The sequence below is a fragment of the Chrysemys picta genome, chromosome 1 (genome assembly GCF_011386835.1).
Source record: "Chrysemys picta bellii isolate R12L10 chromosome 1, ASM1138683v2, whole genome shotgun sequence".
NCBI classification, from domain to species: domain Eukaryota; kingdom Metazoa; phylum Chordata; order Testudines; family Emydidae; genus Chrysemys; species Chrysemys picta.
The window spans coordinates 152,903,906-152,928,627 of record NC_088791.1 but is presented as its reverse complement, the minus strand read 5'-3'; the positions used below and the strand labels follow the sequence as shown (position 1 = coordinate 152,928,627).

General features: G+C 52.8%; 1 protein-coding gene across 1 annotated transcript in view; it reads left to right on the top strand.

Annotated features, from left to right (window-relative positions):
• Positions 1 to 10,001, top strand: part of GAP43 (growth associated protein 43) — a 78,501-nt gene extending 68,500 nt beyond the window's left edge. Inside the window, exon 3 of the mRNA XM_005304786.5 lies at positions 9,701 to 10,001. Within this exon, the coding sequence (XP_005304843.1) occupies positions 9,701 to 9,789 (89 nt within the window). The 3' untranslated portion in view covers positions 9,790 to 10,001. The remainder of the gene's footprint in view (positions 1 to 9,700) is intronic.
• Positions 10,002 to 24,722: the final 14,721 nt, after the last annotated feature.

The following is a 24,722-nucleotide window of genomic DNA, read 5'->3' as shown; positions in this document are numbered from 1 at the left end:
GGTGTATCACCATATATGTGCCTGTGGGAGGGGTGGCAGTGGAGGGGATGACAGAGAGTCAGTTCTTCCTTTTCCCAAGGAAGCAGAGCGTTTGTAAATGTGGTGTATCAGAGTTAACGCCGCACATTCACAAAGAGCATCTCTCCTTCCCCCACCCCTTATCTCTCTGGAGAGATGCCCATCAGCCAAAGTTGGAGGGTTTCCATGGCAACCAGGCAGCTGGTGTCTAGACACTGTGAGAGATGCCTTGCAATTGAGCTGCAATTCTAGCTCCCCTCAACCCTACCCCCCACACACTTCCACCCTTTTCCTTTCCATTTACTGCACACGTGAATGCCCAATGGTGGAATGGAGTTTCCTTTCCACAGGCTGCGGGGTGTGTGGGGAGAATCCCAAAGCCATCTTCGCCTCAGCTTGATGAAACAAGAAGGCAGCTGCGGCAACAGAGACAGATCTGACTGTCCTCAGAGGATTTAGCTTGGTCAGAAAATGTGAGGCAGCAGACAATTTGGTCTGCTAGGACCAACAGCATTGCCCCTTTCTTCTCCCTGCCCAGTTCTGTGTCTTGGCTGATATGGGGCTGAACTCAACACGGAGAGGAGTATCAGGATTGGAAGACCCAAAGTGGAATGAATATTAGTGATATGTGACTGATTGCTTCCCTGAGGACCTGACCTTCCCCCCCCCACACACACACAACCCTTCCCTGGGACCCCTCCCCCAGCATGCTCCATGACCCCCTTGCCTGAGAAATCTTCTAAGAGTTAATTCAGGGAGCTGCAATTTTCTACTTCCCCATCCACTTCTCCATGATGTCTTCTGGGCTATCTGGGCACCACTGCCACCTGCTGCTGCATGTGCCAGGGGATTGAGACCCCCTTGTGTGATCACTAAGGACGCTCTGAGCTCACTGGCTCTATGATGTCAACAGGATCCCTGGGTGGAGGTGAGCTCACAATACTCCCAACGGGAGCCTGAGCCAAGATGGCACTGCAGACGGCCTTGTGGAGAGCAACTAGCCCCACACACCTTTTCCCTCATTTATAAGTGTGAAGTTACAAGAAAGGAATAGTGTGAGTAAGCAGGCAGATTTACACATCATCAAGAATTATACTTCCGTTCATCTGTTTATAGGAAAGGAGTCTTCTATACAATGGACAGACACTTCCCCCCAAAAGCTGTTTTATTGTTCCCTTTCAACTGAGAAGGCGCTCTAGGTGTGCTGTGGGCCAGCTACTGATCTGACTGTAGTGAGTGACTCATCAGACAATTGTGAAGAATAGCAGGATACACTCCCCATGGAGGAGAGACCCACGATAGACTCTGTTTCCCCTCTCTCCAGTATTCAACAGGCCTGCAAAGGTCACACAGTGAAGCAGACTGGGCCTTCAAAGGGATAGTGGTTTTCATGGAGCTCTTAACCTGCTACGTGATGTATGAGGCATTTCAGTGGAGGAGGACTGGGGCAAGGATGCATTTACACAGAGATGGGGAAGGGAGAATGGTATCTGCAGTGGCTCTGAGCCTGAAATGGATTCCATTTCAACAGTCTCAGACTTATCATGCTCTGTCTGGAATTAGCTTTTGAGTGGCTGGATCGATAGGTAGATAGATAGATAGATTTGGGTAGATGGATCCAAACTGAGAAGTTCAGCTCTGGATCCAAACATCATCACAGCTTGGAGTGGCTGAGATCCTGGGTTTTGATTGGGACCCATCTCTAAACCAGAGATTCCAAAGTTCTAAAAAAATATCATTTAAATGGAGCTGCCTGTGGGGTGGAACATGGCTGCCGCTAGCAGTGCAGTAGACCCTGCACAACACTTGAGAGCAGTGAAGGACTCCGGGGGGTGGGGGAGGAGGGGAGGAAGGTAGACCACCATTGTGGCTCCCTGAGGCTGGGGCCAGAGCAGAAGTCAAGACTGCCAGGCTGGTTGGATGCGGAATACTGTAATATAAGGAACGAGACAATAATTTCTGAGTGAGAAGCATGAGCAGTAATTCTGAAAACCATGGAAAAGCGACAAAGGCAAAATCCCTGAGTCGGCTGTATTGAACTCAAAGTGTTTGGGTAATTTCTTTTCTCTTGGTGTTGACTGTGACACTTTAAAGATCTGTAAGAGAACATAAAGGAAAAAGAAAACAAAACCAAAGCCACTAGCCACAAAAATATGATCAGTGGAGAGGTTACTACTCCTATGGTCACGTGCTGAGGTCTGCTCGAATTTATTTAATCTTGGCAAATCAAATGGAGCTGGGCAGGTCCCAAGAGGCAACATTTACCCAGAAATCCACTCAACCTAATTTCACTAATGTAGGGCAGTGGAGGGACTTGGAGCGGGGCCTGCAAGCTCAGCCATTAGAACGTGGCGTAGGCGAAAGCAGCTGGAAGTGCCACCATCCAATGAAACTGCTGCCTGCCTGCCTAGCTAAGCTTTATAGCAACCGTAGCTGCATATGTTCAAGGCGCTCACTTGCCAGTGGGGTTCTCAGACACAGTTCTCGCCCTTTCCAGGAAATAAATGGAGCACTAAAAGGCAGGAGATTTTTCCAAGTTCATTTCAGCAGGGCTCTGTAATTCAGTTCCATGCTTTACACTCCCTGGCACAGTACCTGGAGGTGATAAGCACTTACCACTGCCAGCTGAAGTTAATAGGGATGTAGGTTTTCAGCCCCCTCAGAATCAGGCCCAAAGTCCACTCCAGGAGGGCACAGAAATATACTTCAGCTTTAATCTACCAAACAACTCCATAGTTTAATACTGGTGCAAATGCACCGTGTCAATTTAAAGCATCATACAAGGGCTCTGAGGTGGCCCAATGGGTTTCAGAACCAGGTTTTCTCTTCCAAAATCCAGGATTAAAATGAGAGTGGTTGCATCTCAGCTGACTCTTGAGTCTGACATTTGTCCCTAACCCAGAATCACCACACATATGGGAAGAATTCAAAAAGCCACTCCTTCTTTGTCCTTTGGCCTCCCTTGCTTTATTTTTTTGCATATCCCAAGCCCCTTCAGCTTCATGTCACTGCCCTTCCTGTTTCTTCTCAATCTCCTGGCGCATCTATTCCATGTTCTGACATACCCCAGGGCCTCTCCTCTCACGTGCTGGGACTCCATTTGCTGTCTGTACATAACCAGCTTCCCCTGCTCCAGCTGATGGCCTCTCCTGCCACATCTCTAGCTATCTGAACTTCTCCTGCTCCAGCTCCATGTATCTCAGACCCACCGGCCTGTTTCCAAATAAACCAATGCCTCTTCCTTGTTCCTACTCCATCCACAAAAATGGAGAGGCGGGGTCATGGGAGAAGGTCTCACAATGTCAGTGCACTGAATCTTAGCATACCTGGCAGGAGCAGGTGTGGCAGCTTCTGCAGGGGTGGCAAGTTGGCCACTCAAAAGGAGCTGCAGCTGGTGCATTTCAATTTTGAAAAAGGGAAGGAACATTTTGGCTCAATGGGCCTTGCATCTCATATCACTATTTATCCCTATACAACAAGAGTACAATGTGCGTGTCAAATGCCACCACCTGTGTTGCTGACAGGCAAATTACACACCCACACCGCACCAATGTAAATGACGATCCAAGGTGCAAGGGAGTGGAGAATTAGGCCCAATATCAAGAAAAGCCTTCTGACAAGTGACAGCTAATAGATAACTGCTTAGTAGTCTCCTATGGAAAGGGGCGGAAGCCCCTTTGCTTGGGACATTTAAAGTTAGACTGGAGAAATCCCTGGTCAGAACACATACCCAGAAACAAGCATGCACTAGTGAGAGAAGGGGGAGAGAGAGAGGCTGTTTTACATACTTTTAGGAGTCAGATCCTCAGCTGGTGTAAATTGGTACTGAAATCAATGGCGCTACATCAAATTACACCAGCTGACGATCTGACCCCAGGTCTTTTCCAGCTCTTCTGTCTAGGGTTCCGTGATGTAGCATTTCAGTGCTTTGAACCTGTTTTGCACACAATTGTATATCCTTGTGCTGTCACCTGTGATCAAACCTCATTGTTGACCAGTAGTTCTGATTTTTCACTGTCCTCAAATTCAGTGAGACACTGCCACAGCTGTTAAACAAAAACACATCCCAGCAACAGCCGGTGCACATGTGCTCAGAACACTTTCCCTCCCAGATGCTCCCTGTTCAGATCCAAGCAAGAGCGAGGCAGATAACTGAATCTTGCTTGCTAACTCTCTTCATGGATCAGGTTTCTCATTTATTCATGTGAATTCAGTGCTGGTGAAAGGTGCCTGGGACTGCCCTGGTGACTGAAGCCTTGATTCCCTTGTCCAGCAGAGCTGTGCTTGGTGCAGGGCCCGAGTGGGTGACAAAGGTGGCTTTATGTCAATATTGTGGCTCCCTGATTCCAGACCGAACCAGGGGGCAAGTCAGTCCCAGTATAAGTTAGAGCAGTCATGAGGCCAGGCTGTCAATAAAGTCCCCATGGCTCGGCCTATGACCCTGATACTCAGCAAAGTGAAGGGGGATAGTGTTGAGCCACCACACGAGTTCCATGCCACCTGAGGATTCCCCTATGCCAGGAGTATGACCTGGGGTGAGATCTGCTGCTTTTCAGCCCCTTTGTCCCACTAGAGCAGGGGTGGGAAAACTACGGCCCACGGGCTGGATCTGGCCTGCCAGCCGTTTTAAGCTAGCCCTTGAGCTCCTGCTGGGGAGCAGGGTCTGGGGCTTGCCCAGCTCTGGCGCTCTAGCTGGGGTGCAGGGTCGGGTGGGCCGCTCCACGTGGCTCCTGGAAGACGAGGTGTGGCCTCCCTCTGGCTCCTACGTGCTCCAATGGTAGGGTTACCATACGTCCGGATTTCCCCGGACATGTCCTCCTTTTGTGTGCTAAAAATAGCGTCCGGGGGGAATTTGCAAAGCTCTCACAATGTCCGGGATTAGCAGAGAGTGGCTGGGAGGGCTGCAGGGAAGTCCCGGGCTGGACTCGGGAGCAGCTGTAGAGGAGCCGGATCCGCCCTGCATTCTGAGCCAGCAGCTGCCTTGCAGCCCAGTCCGGCAACACTGTGCAGGGCCAGACCGGGTTTTGTTGTGCAGGGCCAGACCGGGTTTTGTTGTGCTCGGGAGCTCAGCCACGTGTCCGGCTCGGCTGCACAGAGCCCAACTCTGTTCTGAGCAGCAGGGTAAGGAGGTCAGGGGGCAGGAAGGTTCTGGAGGTGGAGGTCAAGAAACAGGGGGGGCTTTTTGGGGGCAGTGGAGAAAGTTTTGGGCAGTCAGGGTACAGGTAGGGGGTAGGGTCCTGGGGGGCAGTTGGGGGGGGTCTTAGGAGGGGGCAGTTAGGGGACAAGGAGCGGGGGGGGGGTAGGGGGCTGGGAGTTCTGGGGGGGAGCTGTCAGGGGGCAGGAGTGGAGAGAGGGATCGGAGCAGTCAGGGGACAGGGAGCAGAGGGGTTTAGATGGGTTGGGAGTTCTGGGGGGAGCTGTCAGGGGGCAGGAGTGGGGAGAGGGATCGGAGCAGTCAGGGGACAAGGAGCGGGGGGGGTAGGGGGCTGGGAGTTCTGGGGGGGAGCTGTCAGGGGGCAGGAGTGGGGAGAGGGATCGGAGCAGTCAGGGGACAGGGAGCAGAGGGGTTTAGATGGGTTGGGAGTTCTGGGGGGGGCTGTCAGGGGGCAGGAGTGCGGAGAGGGATCGGAGCAGTCAGGGGACAGGGAGCAGAGGGGTTTAGATGGGTTGGGAGTTCTGGGGGGGGGCTGTCAGTGGGTGGGGAGTGGTTGGATGGGGCGTGGGAGTCCCAGGGGTCTGTCTGGGGGTGGGGGTGTGGATAAAGGTTGGGGCAGTCAGGGGACAAGAGGCAGGGAGGCTTAGATAGTCCTGGGGGGCAGTTAGGGGCAGGGGTCCCAGGAGGGGGTAGTCAGGGGACAAGGAACGGGGGGAGGGTTGGGAGGTCGGGGGGGGCGGGAAGTGGGAGGGGCAGGGGCGGGGCTAGGGCGGGGCTCCTCCCGTCCTCTTTTTTGCTCGCTGAAATATGGTAACCCTATCCAATGGCCCCTTCTGGTGCTCCAATGGGAGCTGCAGGGGCGGTGCCTGCGGACAGTGCAGCGTGCAGATCCGCCTGGCCGTGCCTCCATATAGGAGCCAGAGAAGGGACATGACGCTGCTTCCGGGAGCCACTTGAGGTAAGCACCACCTGTAGCCTGCACCCCTGAGCCTCTCTCCGTGCCCCAACCTCCTGCCCCAGCCCTGATCCTGCTCTCGCTGTCTGAACCCCTTGGTCCCAGCCCAGAGCAGCCTCCTACGCCCCAAACTCATCCCCAGCACCACCCCAGAGCTCACACCCCCAACCAGAGCCCTCACCCCCTCCTGCACCCCAACCCCAATTTTGTGAGCATTCTTGGCCCGCCATCCAATTTATATTCACAGATGTGGCCCTTGTGCCAAAAAGTTTGCCCATCCCTGCACTAGAGCAATGCAAAGGGGCCGGAATGTGGCAGAACATTGTGCTCTGAAGCCTTCTGTTTATCCACTGAGTAAGAACAGCACAAGGTGGCATTAGTGTGAGCTTCCATGCACTGCTCTGCGCCTGCCAGTACCCCACATTTAGAGCCTGGTATTGGATTTCTTGACCACTCAAAACTGTCAATTAAGTCCATAGGTGTTTTAAGTGACCCCCACAGGCTTCAGGACCAGGTCCTTAATTGCTAAGGTACATAGAGAGGTGTTATGACCTAGCGGACTGAGCATGGGGATTGACACAAATTCTAAACAGGCTCTGATACTGTGTAGCCTGGACTAGTCATGTGAACCATTCTGTGCCTCAGGTCCCCCGTCTCTGTAAAACTGAGTTAATGTTTACCCACCTCTCTGGGGAGTTGATTAAGTTAATGGTGGCACAGCACTATATACATTTTTACTGTACATAATTCCAATACAGAACAAAATTCCAGGGTAGTTCTTATGTTGTTTGAACTGGTTCACCCACCTCTAGCTTTTTGAGTGTGTGTATGTGTGTGTGCACGCACGCATGCTTCACCCACCCATCCTGCGTATGCCTGTAAGAAAATCTGTAGACAGCTTTGTTACAGAAGGCTCAGATGAGCCCTTGCAGCCTCTGCGCCGCTAGCAGATAAAGACAATCTTGTGGCTAAAACTCTCCCCTAGGTGTTAGAACTCCTGGGTTCTATTTCCCTTTCCCACTGTGTGACCATGGGCAAATCACATCTTTTTCTCTGTGCTGCCATTTCTCCATCATAAAACCCTCTGCTAGCTGGCACTAGAGATGAGTGGGGCGGGGGAGAGACCCAACCAATGTAAAATTGTTGTAGCTGCAAGAAAGTTTAGTAAAACCATTAAGATCACTTGACCTGTTTGGGCTCCCCAACCCTGCGTGCGTCCCATTTAAATCAACAGCCTATTTCACTCCCTGTTGATGGTTGTAGTTGTACTAATTAATGCAAGGGAGGCCTTGCAAAGCTGTTGGATTTTGTTGCTTAAGAGCAGGAGAAAGCAAACATGTATATGCTTCTGCTGGCTGGAAGTCTGCAGCCCCAGGTACAAGGGCGGAGTTACTGGGCCAAGGTGCTGCCCAATAGATTTTGTGGGGGGGAACTATTACAGTAGGAACTCATTGTGACACCTGGGTTGGAGGGCCGAGCAGCGTAAGTGCAATAAAAGCACTTAATTGGCACACGAGGCAGGGGGTTTGCACACATTTTAAAGGCTATCCTTAGGGATGCAGGGTTAGGGAAGGTATTTAAAAGAGCAAGGTTAAGGGGTCTTGGCTGTTTGCCAAGGTTGGTAGTAAATGCATGTCTGCCATCTGATGACACTGAATAGCTTAGCAAAATTGAGTTGGTCTCAGTCCAATCCTATGACTATCCACGTGTCAAGAGGCATCCTCACTGATGTTTGGCAAGGAGTCCTAGTCCAGTGCAAGAAGTGAATGGGCTACATGTGACCAAACTCCCCTTTACAGGATGGTCACTGCATTTCAGTGCTGAGGCACATCAGTGGGGGCAGGGGAGGGAGAGGAGAGGGTTTGCTCTGCCACTGCCCTTTCTGCGCTTCTTGCACTGCTGAACCAAGCACTTTAGCTTGCAGTGGTGTCAATTCACTACCTTTCACCAGCACTACACTAATATGAATGGTTTTAAAGAAACGTAACCAACCCTATACACACAGAGGGACAGTCCTGAAGTCAACCATTATGACAAGTGAGTCCTGGAATCTTCTATCCGTGTGCTCACTATTTATGGTCCTGATTCTCCACTCTGTTGTGTCTTGTGTAGTCAGTTACTGTTGTGCAAAGCAGACCAGATCCTCCAGTGCATTACGGCAGCTTTGCGTCACAAACCACAAAAGTGCAAAGTTGGCTTTATAGCCCCAGCGATCCCCTAGGCTCAGACAAGTTGCGTGGGTGTCAGGGATGCTTCAGCAACAGTTCACTCAGGTCCCCTTACTACAGGAGAATGGGCTGGATGACCCAAAAGCAGGTCCATTCCAACTTAAATCATTCTACTTCCATCTACTTTGTCTCTCCCCTAATGCCCCCCCCTTTCCTGATCTCTTGTCTAATACATGTCTAGAATGTCACTGTTTAAAGTATTTTACTTTAACATTTCATGTTAACTGAGGGTGGGTGAAAGTTGTCTGATAGCCATGGAGTATGACAGCTTCCAGTCACAGAACTGGCACAGCTCAGGCAGATGTATCCTTATAGAGAAGTCCTGGAGAAGGGATTAGAGAATGAGAACCCTTCTATAACTTCTTATAGCATTTAATAGAAAATTAACTCCCTGCTATAGATTTCTGTACTTAAAAAAAAAAAACTATAGATATAGGTTCCTATTTGCTATTCAATTCTATAGGATTCTAGAATAATTTCCGCAGAACTCTGTCATGTGTATAGAGAACCTTGGTCTCATCCCTATCAAAATCTATAGGATTTTGCTGTATAAATAATGTAACCTTCCAAACACTTAGGAGTGAGTGGAGAGTTCACTCTTCATGGCCTACTTAAGAGTAGACTGGGGAATAAACATTAGCTAATGTATAGAAGAAAACAACCTGCAACTGGCTCTAGGGGTCGGGCAGGGATTTAGGATAAACTAGGTGATCAAACAAGTGTGTTGCCTCTCTACAATTGTATTTGTATGGTTGATTCACTCCTTTAGCCTTTCTGTTCTGGCTCCCTAAATCAGAAGGTTAATTAGTGCTTATCATGGTGTTGGTTTGTGTGATGCATACACCTGTCCACTAGGATCTGGACAATATAAATTCATTTCACACAGTCACCCACACACGTGCCAGATAAGAACTCTCAGATTTTGGCCCATTTGGGAACTAGGACCTGGAGTCATTCAGGCCCTCTGCAACAAGCTTGTGAAAAGTACACTGTAGCCAGCAGCAGCTCCAGGCACCAGCGCTCCAAGCGTGTGCCTGGGGCGGCAAGCCACGGGGGGCGCCCTGCCGGTTCCTGTGAGGGTGGTAGTCAGGCAGCCTTCGGCGGCATGCCTGCGGGAGGTCCGCCGGTCCCACGGATTCGGCGGCAATTCGGCAGTGGGTACGCCGAAGCCGTAGGACCGGCGGACCTCCCACAGGCACGCCGTTGAATCCGCGGGACTGGGGACCTCCCACAGGCATGCCGCCAAAGGCAGCCTGCCTGCCATGCTTGGGGCGTCAAAAAAGCTAGAGCCGCCCCTGACTGTAGCTCAGGCAACTAACCCTCACCTTTCTCTTTCCCCACTAGATGCTGTAGAAGAAACCAAACCTACTGAAAGTGCCCAGCAGGAAGAGGTGAAAGAAGACGAGAACAAGGCGGACCAAGAAAATGCCTGAACATTAAGAAATGACTCCCCACTACCCCTCCCTCCCTCCCCCTTTCCTGTATCCTTCTTCCCGTGCCCACCCCCAATCTTGATTCCCACCTCCTGCTCGCCCCTGTGGGCCTGTCCGTCCCTCCCCCATCCCACTTAAACCCTTTTTCTCTCTGTGTGGCAAACATTTAAAGAAAAAAAAAAGCAAAAAAAAAAAAAAAGCAGGAAAAATCCCAGTCGAACAGTGTGGCTTAAACATTTCTTTGTTTCTTGGTGTTGTTATGGCGAGTTGTTTGGTAATGATGATGATCCAATCATTTTGGGAAAATTCTTGCACTGTATCAGAGTTCTTTGATCTGGAGCGTGCGTGTGTTTGTCTGCCCGCCGCGAGCGCTCTCTCTCTCTCCCCCCTCCCGTCCCTCTCTGTTCCAAGTGTGTGTGCAATGTTCCGTTCATCTGAGGAGTCCAGACTTACCAAGTGAGTTAAAAATGAAAAAAAAACAAAACATTTTTCTTTTTCTTCCTTTTTCAATGTGATGGAATGAACTAAAGAGAACAAAAAAACAAACAAACGAAGGAAAATTAACCCCCCTCCCCGTTTGTTTTCAAAAATAAAGCAAAATGTGCCAATTAGCGTCACGCGTGGCTCCAGGCTCCTTTTTCAAACTGAACGACGATGATAATAATAAATAAGAATAATGATCATGATACCACTGTCTTTGCGTTTGTACAGCGTCGTCCGTCCTGATGGAGCATGTCCGGAGATTCTTGGTGTGGACAACATGTTGGGTGGAGCATCTTCTTCTCCAGCCAACACGACACAGCAGGACAGTGGTGATGCCATCAGAAACTACTCAGGGAATTTCAGGGAGGCAGGCTGGCATTAGGTTGGATTTTGGCCTGGGCATCAGAGTTAATGTGCTGACTCCTGCATAAAACACACCAAAAAACCCAACCTCCTGTGGTAGGGTTACCATACGTCCGGATTTTCCCGGACATGTCCGGCTTTTTGGGCTCCAAATCCCTGTCCGGGGGAAAAGCCCAAAAAGCCGGAAATGTCCGGGAAAATCGGGACATGCCGGCCGGCGGTGCGAGTGCTCGGGGGTCGGGCCGGGGGCTCGGGGGTCGGGCTGGGGGCTCCGGGGCCGGACCGGCGGGGCCGGGCGCTCGGGGGCTCCGGCGGGGCCGGGTCGGGTCGGCCGGGGGATCGGGGGCTCCACCGGGGCCGGGCCGGGGGCTCGGGGGCTTGGCCGGGGGCTCGGGGGCTCCACCGGGGCCGGGCCGGGGGCTCGGGAGCTCCGGCGGGGCCGGGTCGGGTCGGCCGGGCCGGGGGCTACGGCGGGGCCGGGTCGGCCGGGGGATCGGGGGCTCCACCGGGGCCGGGCCGGGGGCTTGGCCGGGGGATCGGGGGCTCCACCGGGGCCAGGCGGGGGCTCGGGGGCTCCGGCGGGGCTGGGTCGGGTCGGCCGGGCCGGGGGCTCCGGCGGGGCCGGGTTGGGTCGGCCGGGCCGGGGGCTCTGGCGGGGTCGGGTCGGCAGGGCCGGGGGCTCCGGCGGGGCCGGGCCGGGGGCTCGGGGGCTCGGCCGGGGGATCGGGGGTGCCAGCCGGGCCGGGGACTCGGGGGCTCGGCCGGGGGATCGGGGGTGCCAGCCGGGCCGGGGACTCGGGGGCCGGGCCGGCGGTGCCAGGCCGGGCCGGGGGTGGTGGGCCGGGGGCCGGGGCCGGCACCCCAGGGCCGGGAACAGCCTGGGCCGTGCCTCCTCCCCCCACACTCCCCCTTACCTGCTTCAGGCTTCCCGTGACTCAAATGTTCGCGGGAAGCAGGGGAGGGGGCGGAGACTTTGGGGAGGGGGCGGAGTTGGGGCTGGGCTGGGGGCGGGGCCGGGGCCCCGTGGAGTGTCCTCCTTTGGGCGGCACAAAATATGGTAACCCTATCCTGTGGGACCCTTAGGGTTTGATCATGACAGTCACTTAACACCGCATGGTGAAGACTCTAGGGTAGCTCAGGCATGGCCACGTGCAGCCTCGAGGCTCTAAGCTGTGGCCCTCAAAGGTGACTGCATTAGGAAGAAAATCTGTGTTTGATTAGGAATTGACAATGTGCTCCCTCAGCAGGCCCTGTACCATTAAAAGGAAATGTTGCCTCACAGCTCCTCGTCCCCAAAGGAGCAGCTCTGAGGATGAGCCAGCAGCGCTCGTTGGCTGCTCTCCCTTCCTGGTGCAGCAGCTCCCCTGCTGCATTGTGGGGCGGGAGATAAGTTCTAGCTGCTCCATGGCCTGATTTGCTGCTGGGCCCCAGGAAGAGAAGCATCAGAGCTCACATAGCTCTGCCTGAGCCCAGGGCAGTAGTTCTAGTATTTATTAGGGCCTCTTGACTTTTCAGAAATAATAATGTTTGGGGGACTAGGTTGGACACCACTCAGAGAGACAGGCTGTTCATGACCATGTGGCCAGGGCTAGAATTGGTGCAATAGCAGCCATCCAATAGTACTGAGAAAGGGAACGGCATCCTATTTTTCAAATAAAGGGCTGTACTTTTTTAGCCCCAGCTGTAATCAGGGCCTAGGTTTATAATCTCATCTCCAGCAGCACAGTGCATCCTAGCAGCCAGCTAGGGCAGTGGGTCTCAAACTTTTTTACTGGTGACCCCTTTCATATTGCAAGCCTCTGAGTGCGACACCCCCCCCCAATAAATTAAACACACTTCTTAATATATTTAACACCATTATAAATGCTGGATGCAAAGCGGGGTTTGGGGTGGAGGCTGACAGCTCGTAACCCCCCATGTAATGACCTCACGACCCCCTGAGGGGTCCTGACCCCCAGTTTGAGAACCTCTAAGCTAGGGGATTGATTTGGCACAGACCCAGAAGCAAGAGGCACCATCTCCTGAGTCACTAGTGCCACTTCCTGCCCTGGGTTTTCCTTGGAGATCACCAGCCGTGTAGTCCCTAGGGCCAGCCTTTCTTAATGGATGCGATCTGACAGGCCCATCACCCCAAGCACTGTGGCTGTCAGTCTCTGCTGTTCTCTTTATTAGCTGTAAGCGAGAACAAATTAAATGTGTTACTGAAACATCTTTTTACAGCCTCTTCTGTAAAAGCTCTCTTAAGACTATAATAACTCCTCAGAGTGGTGCGCTTTCACGGTCCTGATTATTGTCTCCTGCTCCCCCATCAGCTCTTACTGTGGCTTCTTGGCAACACTAGATAACCATGGTGCCCCATGCTCTTATTGTGCAATATTGCCCTTGACAGGAGATAGAATAACCAGCCTCACAGCTGTAACACCAAAAGAAAGGCTCCATCTGGCTGTGGATATTCTGATACCCACAATGCATTTGCCACTGGCTGTCTCATGCAGTGACAGAAGCAACGGCTACAGAAGAATGGCTCACCGCTCCTCTTCTGTTTGCCAGAAGCTGGGAAGGGGCGACAAGGGATGGATCAGTTGATGATTACCTGTTCTGTTCTTTCCCTCTGGGGCACCTGGCACTGGCCACTGTCAGAAGACAGGATACTGGGCTAGATGGACCTTTGGTCTGACCCAGTGTGGCCATTCTTATATTCCTTCACTCTCCTCCTCCTCAAAGAGAAAAGTAAAAAATGCATGGTATCACCTCAGAGATCTTAATCTGAAAGTAAACTGGATTGCTGGGAATGCCACCAAAAAGCAGCTGGTTTCATTTAATGTTCCACTGGTATATAGATCCTGGCATTGCCATTTACAGAGCTGAGAACACCCCTTTCTGGAAAGGCATAGTGCATTTGAGGCTCCTGGTGCACAAAATGTCTGATCTTCCTCAGACACTGCCATCTGAAGCAAAACCTTATTCGGGCACAGATTCAGCAGAGTTGAAATTCAACTCTTGGTATTTGGGAGAAGGAGGGGTTCATGGGGCGACATCTTTTATTTAGCCTCATCTTCCATCATGGTACTAGGGTTTCTTTCTAGATTTGACTATAATAGAAAGGGTCGAAGAATGACATTAGGGTTTTCCAGCCCCTCTGTCTTTGGATCCCAACATTTTAATCTGTCCTTTCACTGCTTGATGAAGATGAACAGTCTGCTCCTCACTCCTTCCTGGTTGAAGACCTTCCTCCCTCCTCAACCTATGGAAACATTTTTCTCTCTCCCTAGGCATTCCTTGTCTTTGAAATAGGGGGTCTTTTTCTGCTGTCAGGGGAGGTATCAACTGCATCTTAACATTTCTCAGAGTGCTTTGAGGATAAAACAGGGTTTTTTATAACAGGAGTGGCATAGAATGATAGAATATCAGGGTTGGACGGGACCTCAGGAAGTCATCTATTCCAACCCCCTGCTCAAAGCAGGACCAATCCCCAACTAAATCATCCCAGCCAGGGCTTTGTCAAGCCTGACCTTAAAAACCTTTAAGGAAGGAGATTCCACCACCTCCCCAGGTAACCCATTCCAGTGTTTCACCACCCTCCTAGTGAAAAAGTTTTTCCTAATATCCAACCTAAACCTCCCCCACTGCAACTTGAGACCATTACTCCTTGTTCTGTCATCTGGTACCACTGAGAACAGTCTAGATCCATTCTCTTTGGAACCCCCTTTCAGGTAGTTGAAAGCAGCTATCAAATCCCCCCTCATTCTTCTCTTCTGCAGACTAAACAATCCCAGTTCCCTCTGCCTCTCCTCATAAGTCATGTGCTCCAGCCCCCTAATCATTTTTGTTGCCCTCTGCTGGACTCTTTCCAATTTTTTCACATCATTCCTGTAGTGTGGGGCCCAAAACTGGACAAGTACTCCAGATGAGGCCTGAACAATGTCGAATAGAGGGGAATTATCACATCCCCCGATCTGCTGGCAGTGCCCCTACTTATACAACCCCAAATGCCGTTAGATCTTCTTGGTAACAAGGGCACACTATTGGCTCATATCCAGCTTCTTGTCCACTGTAACCCTAGGTCCTTTTCTGCAGAACTGCTGCCTAGCCATTTGGTCCCTAGTCTGTAGCAGTGCATGGGATTCTTCCGTCCTAAGTGCAGGATTCTGCACTTGTCCTTGTTGAACCTCATCAGATTTCTTTTGGCCCAATCCTCTAATTTGTCTAGGTCCATCTGTATCCTATCCCTACCCTCCAGCATATCTACCACTCCTCCCAGTTTAGTGTCATCTCAAACTTGCTGAGGGTGCAGTCCACATCATCCTCCAGATCATTAATGAAGATATTGAACAAAACCGGCACCAAGACTGACCTTTAGAGCACTCCGTTTGATACCAGCTGCCAACTAGACATGGAGCCATTGATCACTACCCGTTGAGTCCGATCTAGCCAGATTTCTATCCACCTTATAGTCCATTCATCCAGCCCATACTTCTTTAACTTGCTGGCAAGAATACTGTGGGAGACTGTATCAAAAGCTTTGCTAAAGTCAAGGAATAAGACGTCCACTGCTTTCCCCTCATCCACATAGCCAGTTATTTTGTCATAGAAGGCAATTAGGTTAGTCAGACATGACTTGCCCTTAGTGAATCCATGCTGATTGTTCCTGATCACTTTCCTCTCCGCTAAGTGCTTCAGAATTGATTCCTCAAGGATCTGCTCCATGATTTTTCCAGGAACTGAGGTGAGGCTGGCTGGCCTGTAGTTCCCCAGATCCTCCTTCTTCCCTTTTTTAAAGAGGGACACTACATTAGCCTTTTTCCAGTCATCCGGGACCTCCTCCGCTCGCCATGAGTTTTCAAAGCTAATGGCCAATGGCTCCGCAATCACATCCGCCAACTCCTTTAGCACCCTCGGATGCAGCACATCCGGCCCCATGGACTTGTGCTCGTCCAGCCTTTCTAAATAGTCCACTTCTTTCTCCACAGAGGGCTGGTCACCTTCTCCCCATACTGTTCTGCCCAGTGCAGCAGTCTGGGAGCTGACCTTGTTCGTGAAGACAGAGGCAAAAAAAGCATTGAGTACATTAGCTTTTTCCACATCCTCTGTCAGTAGGTTGCCTCCCTCATTCAGTAAGGGGCCCGCACTTTCCTTGACTTCCTTCTTGTTGCTAACATACCTGAAGAAACCCTTCTTGTTACTCTTAACATCTCTTGCTAGCTGCAACTCCAAGTGTGATTTGGCCTTCCTGATTTCACTCCTGCATGCCTGAGCAATATTTTTATACTCCTCCCTGGTCATTTGTCGCGTTTACACACAACAATCCCAGTGGTTTAAAGGTATTTCTCTTCTCAAGTTAGTTGCCACTAGGACTTGCTGGCTGTAACCAAGCTCACAGCCATTCTCTGTTCCACATCATCCTAATTCTGCCACAGAGTTGAGGAACAGTGAGACACATCAAAGCAAAGTGCAAGATGGTTTGGGGTATAGCACAAACTTTGCAGTCATGGCTTTTATTCTGCTTGTCAAGGGTGTCAAAATGATTTCAACATGGCAACAACTACTATGGGAATTCAGAGTCAATATGTGGCTTGTCACGTCTCTCTAATTAGATTTGGGACCTATCCACAACACTATTGCACACACATACCAACTAGAAAAAGGCCATTCATGTTTCACATCAAAACATAAGGCGGACAAAATGAACAGAGAATTTGCATGACTTTGGTCCAATTCATGGCATAACGCTGATCCTCTATACTGAAAGGTAAGAGAACCCAACCGTTGTCATAGATGCCTTAGGCAATCGTTTTAAAGACAAATAAAATGGAGCCATGTTACAAAGAAGGAAAGCATGTCCCTTCAGAATCTTTTCCTATAAGCCTGAGGTAAACCCAAACTCTAATACAACTACTTTAAAACAATGACCCCAGGAACAATGGCAATGTAAACAAACCATCACCCAGAGAACTTCTTATAAATAAACATGCGCTTGAAAAAAGGGGTTGGGAAGAGGGATAGGCACTTTAAAAAATGGAAAGGGAAACTTCATTCTCCATTCCTTCCCTATGTACAGAAGACCTGCCTTTCTGCTTTGCCACATTATAGGTTTATCAGCATGTTGAAACTGTGTGATGCCTTCATCCCAACCAGGGGGGGAAAAATCCATAGGGAAATATTGCAGAGCAAGCTGGATGAGCAAGCATCTCAAACAGGTGACTAAACGAAAGCAGTGATGGGATTGATCAGCAAGGAAAGCTACTTCTTGGAGGTCAGAAAGTGCAGGGGTAAAGTGAGACTTGCAAAGGGATTTAAAACCAACAGTAAAAGGTTCTATAGCCATAAGAAACCAAGAAAAGAAGAAGTGGGACCACTAAGCACTGAGTATGGGGAGGCGATTAAAGATAATGTAGGCATGGTCCAATACCTAAATGAATACTTTCCCTCAGTTTTTAATAAGGCTAATGAAGAGCTTACAGATAGTGGCATGGTGGCTAATGACAATGGGGATATGGAGGTAGAAATATCCACATCCAAGGTGGAGTCAAACTCAAACAGCTTAATGGGACTAAATGGGGTGGGGGCAGATAATTGCCATCCAAGAATATTAAAGGAACTGGAATGAAACTGCAAGTCCAAGAGTAAGGATTGTTTAATGAATCTGTAAACTTATGGGTCGGGGGAGGTCATACCCTATGACAGGAGAATTGCTAATATAGTTCCTCAAAAAGAACAGGAGTACTTGTGGCCCCTTAGAGACTAACAAATTTATTTGAGCATAAACTTTAGTGGGCTACAGCCCGCTTCTTCGGATGTAGCCCACGAAAGCTTATGCTCAAATAAATTTGTTAGTCTCTAAGGTGCCACAAGTACTCCTGTTCTTTTCGTGGATACAGACTAACACAGCTGCTACTCTGAAACCTAATATAGTTCCTGTTTTTAAGAAAGGGGGAAAAAAGTGATCCAGGAAACTACAGGTCTGTTAGTTTGACCTCAAATGTATGCAAGGTCTTGGAACTAATTTTAAAGATAAAATAGTTAAGGACACAGAGATAAATGGTAATTGGGATAAAAAAAGCTGGGGACTTATAGTAGAAAGTGACAGAGGAGGCGAAAGACCCCAGTGTATTGGTTGATCACATGATGACTATGAGCTAACAATGTGATATGGCTGTGAAAAAGGCTAATGCAGTCCTAGGATGCATCAGGCAAGGTATTTCCAGTAGAGACAGGGAAGTGTTAGTGTAATCCACATACCTTCTGGGTATGGTGTTCTGTCCCATCTAGTGGCACTGAGACCACTTAAAGAGAGAGAGATAAAATAAGTTTGCCCTATAACTATAGCTAACAGCAAACTGGCTGTTAGCTCATGCACTCAGGGCCGGCTCTGGCTTTTTTGCTGCCCAAAGCAAAAAACGCCGGTCGGCCAGAGCGGAGGGGGGGTTGGGGGGGGGGAGAGAGGAAAACAAACCTGCCCCCGGCTGGAGTGGCGAGGGGGGGGGAGAATAAACCAGCCGGAGCAGCAAAGGTGGGGGGTGGGAAACAAACCTGCCCCCGGCCAGAGCGGCAGGCGGGGGGGACGACAAACTGGCCCGCCTGCCGGAGCAGCGAAGTAAAGAAAAAATAAAAACAAACAAAAAATACCTGCAGGGCGGTGGGAGCATGGGTGCAGGGGGACTCCCGGCCCTGCAGACCCCGGGCAGCGGAGTGCCAACTCCGGCTAGCGGGGGGGGGGAAGAGAAGGGGGGATGGCTTCCTTAAGCGGGGTGCTTGCCAGGCGGCCCCTCCCGCTGCACCGCCTGCTGGGAGGCAGGGCCGGCTTTAGGCCAATTCCACCAATTCCCCCGAATCGGGCCCCGCGCCTAAGAGGGCCCCGCACCCAGTGGCAGGGCCGCCCAGAGTGGGGGGCAAGTGGCAGAGAATCCCTTCCCTGGCTAGAGGCGCCTTTTTAATTTTTACTCACCCAGCGGTGCTCCAGGACTTTGGCGGCACTTTGGTGGCATGTCCTTCAGTGCCACCAAAGACCCAGAGCGAGTGAAGGAACCGCCACCAAAGTCTAGGAGCGCCGCCCGGTGAGTACAAGCCCCACGTGGGTTTTTTTTTTTTAGTCATCCCTGTGGGGGCCCTGTCAAAACTGTTCGAATCGGGCCCCACACTTCCTAAAGCCGGCCCTGGGTGTGGGGCAAGGAGCTGGGACACTGCGCGGTGGGTCACTGTCTGGCCCAGGCCCTTCCTAGCCAGAGGCCGAGGCCGAGGCATTTCCTTCAGGTCACCTTCTGCTGCAGCTTGGCCACGGGCCCCCATAGCCACTAGCCCAGCCAGGGATCCCAAGTGGGGATTGTCACGGCTGGCTCCTCCCTGCCGCCAGCAGCTCTTCACTGCCAGGGAATTCCTGAAATCCTGTGTGCCCCTCCCCCACCCACCTCCTGGGGCTGTGAGTGCCCCCCCCCCCCGGACAGCCCCTCCCCCGAGCTCTGAGTGCCGCTGGCCAGTCCCTCCCTTCAGCCCCCCCCCCCCCCCACTTCCTGGGGCTCTGAGTGCCCTCAGCCTGTCCCCCTCCCACACCCCGGGGCTGAGTGACCTTGGCCAACCCCTGTCCCTTCAGGAGGAACTCCCAGTACCCACCCAGCCCCCACACCTCAGAGTTCCCCTCCCTGCGGCTCTGTGGCCATACCCCCACCAGGGCCGGCTTTAGGCCAATTCAACCAATTCCCCTGAATCGGGCCCCGGGCCCAAGCCCCGGTACGGTATACCAGCAAGAGCCAGTGCGCTGTACCAGGGTGGCCCGGCTTCCCCAGGGGGCAATTTAAAGGACCTAGGGCTCCCAGCAGGGGCCGGAGCCCCAGGCCCTTTAAATTGCTACCAGACCCCCACTGCTGGAGCCCTGGGGTAGGGCTGCGGGGCTCTGGGGGCTATTTAAAAAGTCCAGGACTCCCGCTGCCTCTACCGCCCCGGCCCTTTAAATAGCCGCTGGAGCCCCGCTGCTTCCCCAGGGCTCCCGTGGCTATTTAAAGGGCCGGGGCGGTAGAAGCAGGGGAGCCCTGGGCCCTTTAAATAGCCCCCAGAGCCCTGGGATAGCGGGGGACTCGGGGGCTATTTAAAGGGCCGGGGCTCCAGCTGCCTCTGCTGCACCCCGTCCCCGCACCAGCCCCGCACCCCCTGCCCGCAGCCAGCCCCGTCTCCAGCCAGCCCTGCACCCCCTGTCCGCAGCCAGCCCCTGCTGCACCCCTGCCCTACCTCGAGCCCCGCCCCCCCGTTCTGCCCGCACCAGCCCCGCCCCCCTGCCCTGCCTGCAGCCAGCCCTGCACCCCCTGCCCGCAGCCAGCCTCTGCCACACCCCCTGCCCTGTCTCCAGGCAACCCCTGCCACACACCCCTGTGGCCCTGCCCAAAGCCAGCCAGCCCCACACACTCCTGTCTCCAGCCAGCCCCGCACCTCTTGCCCTGCCTGCAGCCAGACCCTACCTCCAGTGAGCCCCTGCCCTGCCTCCAGCCAGCCCCATGTCCACCGGTGCCCTGCAGTTCCCAGGGCAGTAACCCTGCACACCTGCTTCAATGAGGGGGGCAGGGAGCAGCTGGCACCCACATATGTGCACACCACTAGGGTGACCAGACAGCAAGTGTGAAAAATCAGGACAGGGGGTGGGGGATAAATAGGATCCTATAAGAAAAAGACCCAAAAATCGGGACTGTCCCTATAAAATCAGGACATCTGGTCACCCTAGCACACCCTCAGGGAGTGGCGGGGACCCACACACGTGAAACGGAGCTCATTAATAACCGATCAACAGCATATATGATGCAATGTACATAATATATAATTTTATTATTTATATAGTTATGGAAAGTAAATAATACATGGAAGAAATGAAAGGCTTTTTTTTACATTATTTTTTTTTTGTTAGTCATCCCTGCCGGGGGCCTGTCAAAAATGTTCGAATTGGGCCCCGCCCTTCCTAAAGCCGGCCCTGCTGGAGAGAACAGGAGGATTCAGTCAGCAGGGGCTGCCGATCCGTCCCATTCACCAGGGCTGCCATCCTGCGGCTTCAGCATTAGTGGCTGGGGTGACTTGGGGAAAGGTCTCAACCTCCCCACATCCCACTTCACTGCTGCCAGAATCCCTCCTGCCCCCCCGCTACAGTCCCCTCCCTACCCAACCTGGGTGGGGGTGGAGGAGAGGGGTCTGAGAACTTGAGCTGTGGATTGGAGGTGGAACAGCTGTCAGAGGCACTGAGGGGGAGGTTGCAGGAGCTCCCTGTACAAGGAGGGGGGTTGCCACTGGAGGTCACTAGGAAGGACAACAAGACTCCATCCTGGGGGTCAGGAGGGGGAATCCATCCCTCAGAGGTGGGCAGGGGCTGGGTGGAAATGCTGCTGGTTCCAGAGGCCGTTAATCCCCCCTGATTCCTCGGATGCGTCTGAGTCTCAGACAGGTTCTCGTTCCCTTGCAGCAGGAGGACGTCACGGCCAATGTGATGCGCCAGCTCCGTATCATGCGGCACTTGCGCCAGGTGCCTGAGGCGCTGCAGGGCCTGTGCCTCTGAGGCCACCAGCAACTCCCGCTCTCTGCTGCAGGTACTGCTCTGGCTCTCTGTAAATGGAGAGCTAGTGGAAGGGGAAATGGAGCCCCCTGGCACTCACAGAAACCCTCTCCCCTCTCTGTGGAGCAGGGTCCTTTCCTCTGCCCCCAAATTCCTTCATCTGGGACAGGAGCTCTTTCCCTCACACCCATTCTCCTCCCCCCTTTCCTTGATCTACCCCCATCCCCTGGCACTCACAGAAAGCTGATTACAGAATGAGCCCGAACTGAGAGGCACCATATCCGCCCCCCCCCCCCAAAGAGCCAGTCTTCAGTGGTGATACAGCCCAGCTGGGGTAGCAACAGGATTGAGAACGAGGCAGGAAGTTCAGAGCAGCAAGGAAAGCCTGGAGGGGAACTTGAGAAGAGAGGTTGGAAAAGTGCAGCAAAGAGAAAGGTGCAGACCTAGCTGTTGGGTCCAGGGCCCTGAGCTGCTATCAATGTCAGGGTGGGACTGGGTTCCCCTACCAGCCCCAGAGGAGGCGGCGTACACGCACCTGGAGAGGGTTCCCAAGCCCAGCAAGGGGGCTACAGGCTGAGCAAGTGCCCCAGCGATGGCAGAAGGACTTCTGTCTGTGGAAAGACCTCTTTGGACTTTTAGTGTGAGGCAAGCTGGGCCCCAGAAGGGTGGACTAAAGGTGGTGACCTGGCCAGAGTTACCAGGCAGAGAAACTGCTGTGGTGCTGGAGCGACCATGGATGGGGGACACTAGCCCAGCGAGAGGGCTGTGATGCCATGCCTGGCTGCCGGGGGGCACCTAACGATGAGTAGATTCGTTTATGATTGGCATAGTTCCCCCTGTGATCCGTGAGGGAAGTCTTGGTTGCTGAAGGAATCATAGAATATCAGGGTTGGAAGGGACCTCCGGAGGTCATCTAGTCCAACCCCCTGCTGAAAGCAGGACCAATCCCCAGACAGTTTTTTTCCGTGGCCCCCTCAAGTATTGAGCTCACAACCCCGGGTTTAGCAGGCCAATGCTCAAACCACTGAGCTATCCCTCCCCCAAGCAGGTGTATCAAGGGACCAAGCTGGTCGCTGGATTTCCCACTTCAGTTCCAGAGACTGGCTAAGCAGCCAAAGCAGATCTAGGGGTTTCTCCAGCAGCTCCTAGAAAACCAACAGAAGCAGAAGGAAGTGCAGGTGGAGCTACAGACGCAGCAGCAGCAATACCTGTGAGAGATCCTGCAAAGGGAAATCAGCCCAGGGTCTGCTATGCCCATGGACAAAAAGAGCAGAGAAGGAGAGCATGCCTGGGCTGTGCTGAGAAGGTTAGCCCAGGGAGAAGGGCATGAGAAAGTGTACAAGCGTGGCCTAATGCCAAGATGGGAGCAAGAGTTCTTTGTTTTGGGGGCAGAGAAGCAGGCCATATCAAAAGACACGGCCTGCTTAGGAAATTGCTGAGTGGCTGAACGAAGGGCCAGGGCCCTAAGAAGTTAGAAAGAAAGGAGAAGGTGTCCTCTGACACAAACCCCCATGAGGCAGGCAAGGTGGAGGTGGCTGGGGTGGCCATGGACCTTGCAGACCCTCCACCAACACCCCCTGTCGGGTGCTGCAGGGAGATGAAGGACAAAATGATTGGCCCAGAGATGAAGCAGACTGGAGGAGGGACAAACACAAGGGTGGAGCAGTCCATGGTGGGTTCTCAGACCCTGACCGAAAAGGTTTTGGCATATGCAGCGGCAGTAGCAAAAAGGCAACAGAAGACGCTAAAGGCTTCAGAACAGGCTCTGCAAGCAGCTGTTCATGAGACTGAGTGGCTGCAGGAAGAGCGTCGGGATACTGCAGAAGAGAAGGTTTGCCCCGAGCGAGCTGGCAGTGGAGCTGCAGACACTGCGCACAGGCTGTACAAGCGCGCAGCCGGTGACAGCGATGAGATGACGAGGGATGAAGCTTGGAGAAGAATAGAACTTGCCCCCGCGTGGGCCAGGTTCTAAGGAGGAGGGTATATAACGGGGGGCTTGGCCTGTGGGCTATAAAGCCTGGAGCTAGGCCAAATGGATTACAGAGTGAGCTCCAGCTGAGGGGAAACCAGGGGAAACCGCAACAAAGGTACAGGAGCAGGCCTAGCTGTTCGGTACAGGGCCTTGGGGCAGAACCTAGAATCCAGGGTAGGACTGGTTCTCCCACGGTCTCTAAGGAAGGGGATGTACAGGGCCATAGGAAGGGCTACCAAGGCCAGCAAGGGCAGGCCGAGCCAAAGTCAGGCTGAGGAAAAGCCCCCAAGGGACAGAGGATCTTGTTTCAGTTAAAGACATTTTTTGACTTTTCGTTTGGGATGAGCGCGACCCAGGAAGGAGTGGACTAAAAGATGGTCGCCTGGCCGAAGGGCTGAGTTCCCAGACAAAAACCTGCTGGCGGGTGTGCTAGCCCAAGAAATCTGTGACCCCAGGCCTTGAAGGAAGGGGCACCTATCGGTGAGTGAACTCTGTTACAAGCCTGCTTCCATTGTGGAAACAGCCTGGTATTGGAGAGTGGTGGGGATGGCCTGTGGGCGAGGATGGCTGGAGGGGTCATACAGGAGGGGCAGCAGCGTCCAGTGAGGAGATCAGGGAACGGGTTGTTTGCAGTCCTGCCACTGAGCGGTAATGTGATCCTGGCCAGGTCACTCTCCCACCTGATGCCTCACTTTCTCTATCTTTGAAATGGGGATCATCCCGACCCACATTAAGAAAGGGTTTGATCCTCTGCTCTTGCTTCCCAAATCCCTGCCCTCCTTGCCCCACACAGGCCTCTGCCCTGTTGCTCAAACTCCCATGCACATGTTAGTGCCTGTGTCACCCCCGCAACTGCAAGGTCTCATGTACAGTCTCCTGCCAGCAAACTGAAGCTGCCACTAGATCCAGAATAGGAATCGCAGTTCCTGTGCGCAGCCCTGAATGGAGTCTAGACCCTGGGCATGGGGAAGGCCAACGCTCACATCCAGGTAGATCATCAACCTACTCCTCTGTCCCAGGAGCAGGAAGGCCTCTGGTTCGTGCTCCCTTCGGTAGCTGGAGCTGCTGAGTTGGGAGTGTGGTGGGCAGAGATGGGAACAGGCCATAGGATGAATCAAGTGTCAGGGGGAGACTCCCTGTGTGTGGGAGATGATGTTGCCCCTCTGTGGGGAATCCCTTCCTTGCAGATGCTGGGCTTTGGGTGCTGGACTCTGCCAGGAAGCCCAGCTCCCATCCCTAGCAGCTTGGCTGTTCCCTACACTGCTGTGCACCAGGCCCTCTGCAGAGAGCTGCTTTGGGCAAGGACTACAGGGCCTGCTGTCATCCTGGCAGGTGTCACAACAGGTTCCATAATCCTGACCCCTGGTCTCCCTCCGCTGGCAGGCTCTGAGCAAGGCCTGCCCAGAGAACATGGATGACGAGCTCTCGATCCTGCTGACAGCACCCCCCAGCACAGACAAACTCCAGCACATCTTGGAGGTGAGCAGAATGGGGAGGGGCCGCAGGGGTTTTACCTTAGCCCTGGGGACTCCTAGAAAGAAGAGACTGGAAAATCCATGTTTCTATTGGATCCTTCCGAGTATGCATTCGTGA